The following is a 6,000-nucleotide window of genomic DNA, read 5'->3' as shown; positions in this document are numbered from 1 at the left end:
AGCATCTGTCATTTCAGTCACTCTTGCACTGCACAACGTTGAAATACTAACTGGTGATAAGTTACATGGTTAGCAGAATACTCATAAACTATAAAAATAAGTAAGTTCTTTTGTAAATTTCACAATAATAAATATCTGTGCGACACACCAAAAAATGCCTAAAAATCCAACAGTTCGACTTTACTAAAATTTACATCTATTGCATTGTTTTATTGGAGATTTTTCAATGGAGAAATTATACTGATCAGTTTCAATAATTAACAGATTACATTGACACATAATGAGTTTGTTGCAGGAGTTGTTTAAAGTTTATTGTTGATTCATTTCAGCTGTAAATTTAAATTGACCCAAAACTAAAAAGAAAATAGCTGATGAGATTACACAAAATATCAGCCAGATATATTCTAAATTACACAGTTAACAGATTAAAGGAAACCATTTGACCTTAATTTATTTTCTTTCTCTCACTGTAATGTTTCTTCAAATGTCTAAGACACAGGTTTGATCTTCATGCTGATGGTTTTCATACCGACATTCCAATTCTTCTTCCAGTGGTACCAAACATCTCCAATGGCGTAATGAGTGGGATCCTCCCCCCATAAATACACACCGTTGGGGTTTGCATAGTAACAGTCGTTGTACCAAAATGCCCCGAGATACAGTTTGGCACAGTTCTTGTCACGGAGGTCTTGGTCTTTGTCAAAGGTGGAGAACTTCTGTCCATTATGGTAGGTCAGAGAGTCGCCTGCAGAGAAGAAGAGCATCATTGAGGACATTAACATTATATTTAGATGAAGAATACTTCAGTAAAATCCCAAAGACTTTTGAAAGTACATGAACAAGTGCACTCGAGTGTTAAAGTATAAAAGTGTCCTACCTGCTCCTCCATCAGTGAATCCTGAAACTTGCAGTTTATACCCGTCAGATTCAGGACCCACAGAGAAGGACGAGTACAGAGCAAAACCCTTCCTTCCTTCAAAGTCCTCCAGATCCACTCTCAGCATGTACTTTCTGTTACGTGTCAGCTGGTACATGTTCTCCAGCCCTGTTCACACACACACACACACACACACACACATCAAGAACATGTTCAACCAAACACTGGACATGAATATCAACACTTCTATCAAAACCATTTCTTGACACCAAATACCAATGTTTAAAGCTGTGAGATCTTACCTAGCCAGTATTCGCCCTCGGTTGCCCCGAATCCTCTCTTGTACTGATTCCACGGCCGATAGAAATTCACACTGCCGTCCATTCTCCTCTGAAACACCTGTGATGGGTTTATATAGAATATATGATTCATAATGTATGTTCTGATGTGTGTTTGATGATCTAAAGTCACATTCGTATCGTCCATTCTCCGTTGTCTTCATCTTTCCCATCTGAGACCATGTGACAGTAAACCCAGACAGGAACGTCTCCTGCTGGATAGATGGTGTAAATCCCACTGAGCTTTTGTCCTGCTTTATAAAGGTCAGAACAGTCGGCCGGCTTGGAAACATCAGCAACACAAACAGATGCCGTGAAAACAGAGAGCAGAGCCGCGACACACACCGTCATCTGGAGAGACACGACTGATCAAGATCCTCATTTATAATGATCAATTCACACTGAAATTATAATAAAAGTAAAACAGTCGCTGTAAATGCGGATGAACTTACCGCCATCGTCTCAATCTTTTCTCAGCTGATCACTGCAGATTATAATCAATGTTTTATTTATAAATCTGGAAGAAATCAAAGCAAGAAAAATAATCAGATTATTGTTGTTTGTGGTCATTTTTCTGAATTACACTGTTGTAGAAATGTCTTAATATTCCATGAGGTAAAAGATGAAGAATGAAACAGTAACTCACCGTTTGTGTTGTGCCTTGTGTTGTTCAGTCACTCTTTATATCTGTTAGATTCTTACACCCCTCCTTTGTGTTACAGAAGAAATTTATATTGCAAAACCCTTGATTCTTGGCATATAGCCTGTGTTAATGACATTTATTAAATTGCTTTTTGCTTTTATTTTGACAGGTTACCTAGCTATAAATCGTTGAGTCACTCGCATCTTCAACTGAGCTTTTATCAGTAAGAGCATCTGTCATTTCAGTCACTCTTGCACTGCGCAATGTTGAAATACTAACTGGTGATAAGTTACATGGTAAGCAGGCTTGAATGTGAGCGGTTCATAGTCAGGTGTGAGTGTGTGTGTTGGATGGTGACAGCATTGTATGTTTTATGAGTGTTAATTCATGTTTGGTATGTGTTAGTTTAGAGCAGCTATTCCGTCTGGATAGTGTGTATATTGTGTCATTAACCTCTGGAAGGAGTGTTTTATCATTACAGATGGGTTAAGGCAAATGACAAAGTTTAAAGAAGCCGAGAATCTGTTGAAAAGACAATACAGAACATGGGGCAAGTTTCAGTTGATTGGTCATCAACCTCTGTCTGGTAGTAATTACCTTTGTCATTTATGGTGTTGATTTGAATTACTTTCTGGATCAGTTTAAGTATTTATGTAAATTGGAATCGTGAAGTTGTAGATCGTCGTCCATCGAAAATGTTATAGATTTGATGGAAACAACAAAGTGACACATTGGCTAAGTCAATATCAAATTATCCAGAGAGCCCCTCACATTTATGATTATAGTGAACAAAGGAGGAGAATGTTGTTTGACTGACACTGACCAAGTCTGTACACCACGACCTGACCTGATAGAAACAATTGATGACTTTGACATTGGAGAATGTTTGTAGTTGACTGACTTGAGAGACCAAATAACAGGCCTGAAAAGCAGTGAGACTCAGGGCCAGTGCCCTTCAAATTATTAGATAAGAAGATGAGATTGTGGCTTACGTAATATTTTGTTTCAGAGGCAGAGAAAGAGGTCTGGAGGAAATTTGGCTTGGGGACGGCATTTGGGTTAATGTTAAATTGATGCACGAGTTGGATAATGCATCAAAAGGGGGATAGTAACGATTGCACAGGTTGGACGATAAATGTTGGGAGGACACTGGGTTTAAAGGGATAGTTCGGCCAAAAATTATATTTAACCCATGATTTACTCACCATCAAGCCGTTCGAGATGTATATGTCAATCTTTTTTCAAACGAACACATTTTCAGTTATTTTAGAAAATGTCTTAGATCTTTCAGTGGTTATAATGTGAAGTTATGGGGTCCACCTCCTTCAAGTCGCAAAATGGGCATGCATCCTTCACAAAAGTAATCCATCCAGCTCCAGGGGGATAAACGAAGGCCTTCTGAGGGTAATCCGTGCGGGTTTGTCGTAAAAATATACATATTTAAAACTTTATAAATGAAAATAACTGGCTTCCGGTAGCGGTCGACGCGCGTTCACGGAGATGGATGCTGGCGTAGGACGTAGCGTAGGAAGCGTTTCAGTTACCCAGACAGCATGGTAACACTGATTCAATGTTGAGTTTTGATCCAAACCATCATTTTGGTTGACATCAAAATTTCAATGTTTAAAGTGTGTTGGATCAGCATTGAAATTTTGATGAAAGGGAACAGCACACATGGGTGGAGACAGTGACATTGAACTAACAGTGATTTGTAGTTTATGAGCACAAGATCATTTAGGCATGTATCTCTGCAGAACACTAGTGGGTGTTTCTCAATCAGTGGGGCGTTTTCAAACCACAATGGGCATTTTCAACCGCTTTACCTGATTTGCTCGAATCCACTGGGGGCTTGGTTTAGGGGGGGGCTTGGTTTAGGGGTGGGGTGGTTTAGGGGTGGGGTGGTTTAGCAAGTCTGTTGAAAAATGGTTGAAAAACATCAGGCTTGTTGGACTTCATGCAGCTCTACGCAGACCGATCAGCGGCTGACTTGAAGCAGTGCATGCCGGTTAGAAATTTTGTCCGACTTTATACAGCGCCGATGCCATGTGACTGTGACATATGCCATCAAAGCACCGCGAGAGCAATTCGAGAGTAGCCGGAGAACTCAGCCAGCGCAGCTTCTCAAGAGCGGCTGCACTGGGCTGCACGAGGGCTGATGACGACACAGCTGTTCCACGATTGGCCGGATTCACCGCATGACAACGTTCACGTGTGTTTCGTGTTTATTTGAACACCTTTAGTTCCTCTAAAGTTCACAAATCAGTTTTTTTTTATAACAGTAAACACTCTTTTCATGTAGTTGTCATGTTATATTGTGTCATGTTTATCAAATTAAAACTGATTAAAAAACGTAGACTCCACTTCATTGATAGTAGCTTATGTTGAACTTTATTCTTGTTCAAACAGACGCTGTGTGAAGCAGTGCATAAAGTACTGAATGAAAATGTCTCTGAAACATCTGTGTATTATCTGGCAAATATTGCATTTATTTCACTTCAGCTGTGGTAAAGTATGCAAACACCACGTGAGCGGTCACTACAGGAACCAGAAAGTGTCCGACTTCACGTCTCCGTTTGCAGCTCCTCCCGCCTGCACGCGGCTACTCTCGCCGATCGGATACATCCAGCCGCAGCCGATGTCCAACACACCTATTTATTGTAGTTTGAAATTGGCCACTGATTGGTAAACGCCCATTTTGGTTTTGCATTTGTACTTCTCAGTAGTCTAATGCTTCCTCATTAGAGAGAAAACATCAGTGCATCCTATACAGAAGTCTTGTTTGTTGAAGCACCTGACATACATGAATTCTGGTGCATCTACATTCTTAAATAATGCACATTGCTTTAGTAAAGTTTATTACGAATTTCCTGAATAAAGTTCTAACGTCATTTAACACATTTCTTGAAGTGCAGGAGACATGAACATGAGCAAGAAAGTTACACTGCAAACATAGCCCATGTCTTGCATCCATCAGTGCTTGCATGCAGAGCACATTGCTCCTTTAGTAGGAGTGAAGGCCGACGAAGATGGACAATAAAAAATAAAAAAAGAAGCACCCTCCTGATAATGCTGACATTGATTATACACTGAGTTGTTGTCGACCGCATAATCAGCTGACATGGAACTTATCACTGCTTAATCAGGTAATCATTCATACTCCTGAATCTGTATTAAATTTGAGAAATGTAACTGATTTCCATTCAGTTTAGCTTGATTCCACTGAAACACAATAACAAAAAACATCTTGTGTTTATTAAGAAAGTGACTGACATGGCTATTTTGTGATATTTAAAGAGATTAAGGTCTACATAAAGTGAATCTGCAGCTTCAAAGGGATAGTTCAGCCATAAATGAAAATTCTGTCATCATTTATTCACCCTCAAGTTGTTCCAAAGCTGTATGAATTTCTTTCTTCTGCTGCACACAAAAGAAGATAGAGTGAAGAATGTTGGCATCCAGACAGTTGATGGTAGCCATTGACTTCCATGGTATTTATTTTCTATATGGAAATCAATGGCCACCGTCAACTTTCTGGTTACCAACATTCTTTAAAATATCTTCTTTTGTGTTCAACAGAATAAAGAAACTCATACAGGTTTGGAACAACTTGAGGGTGAGTAAATGATGACAGAATTTTCATTTCGGGCTGAACCATCCCTTTGAAGAAATTTTCAATGAAAAAATCTAAGCCAAGATAAACTTGTTTTACTTGAATGCTATGTAGTTTCACAGAAAATGAACTGAGATATAGTTAATGGCTACAGCTCAGAGGTGTTTGTTCCTCTTCATGAAGAGTTTAGCTCCAACACACCTGCCTGGAAGTTTTCATTGATCTTAATGACCTTGATTAGCTTGATTAGCTGCCTCATGTGTGTTTAATTAGGGCTGGAGATAAAATCGGACACCCCTGCCATAGTGCTTTCTTTTGATATTGAAGCATTAATAGATTTTAGAAAAATAGATTAAATAAACTAGCCTGGTTAAAACCAGACCATTCTCAGTAGTAACTGAGTTATGGTCTGGAAAAGCATCATTAATAACTCATTTCCAAAGGGGCGTCACCAACGGACATCGCTCAAATGCCTCTGGGCGCAGTTGGATAGACCTAAAACCAATCAGAGCGATCGTCATCGTTTAAAGCC

At 39.4% G+C, this 6,000-nt stretch overlaps 1 protein-coding gene across 1 annotated transcript; it reads right to left on the bottom strand.

The window, feature by feature from the left end:
• Nucleotides 1-281: 281 nt before the first annotated feature.
• LOC311077332 (microfibril-associated glycoprotein 4-like) lies at nucleotides 282-1,954 on the bottom strand. The gene is made up of 6 exons (XM_084105711.1): nucleotides 1,862-1,954; nucleotides 1,668-1,732; nucleotides 1,357-1,566; nucleotides 1,180-1,276; nucleotides 878-1,045; nucleotides 282-745 (listed from the first exon to the last, which is right to left on the bottom strand). Exons 2-6 carry the CDS (start codon nucleotides 1,671-1,673, stop codon nucleotides 489-491), a joined length of 738 nt encoding a protein of 245 aa, XP_083961837.1. The 5' UTR covers nucleotides 1,674-1,732; nucleotides 1,862-1,954; the 3' UTR covers nucleotides 282-488.
• Between the last annotated feature and the right edge of the window lie 4,046 nt (nucleotides 1,955-6,000).

The sequence above is a fragment of the Abramis brama genome (assembly GCF_963993115.1).
Source record: "Abramis brama genome assembly, chromosome: 2".
Taxonomy (NCBI): Eukaryota; Metazoa; Chordata; class Actinopteri; order Cypriniformes; family Leuciscidae; genus Abramis; species Abramis brama.
The sequence above is the reverse complement of the archived record's forward strand: the minus strand, read 5'-3'. Positions and strand labels throughout refer to the sequence as shown.

Bases quoted from the DNA above. Each gene is read 5' to 3' on its own strand.
- LOC311077332 (XM_084105711.1), bottom strand. The intron at 1,277-1,356 runs ATACGAATGTGA...AACCCATCACAG, and splicing joins AAGACAACGGAGAATGGACG to GTGTTTCAGAGGAGAATGGA. The intron at 1,046-1,179 runs GTAAGATCTCAC...GTGTGTGAACAG, and splicing joins CGAGGGCGAATACTGGCTAG to GGCTGGAGAACATGTACCAG.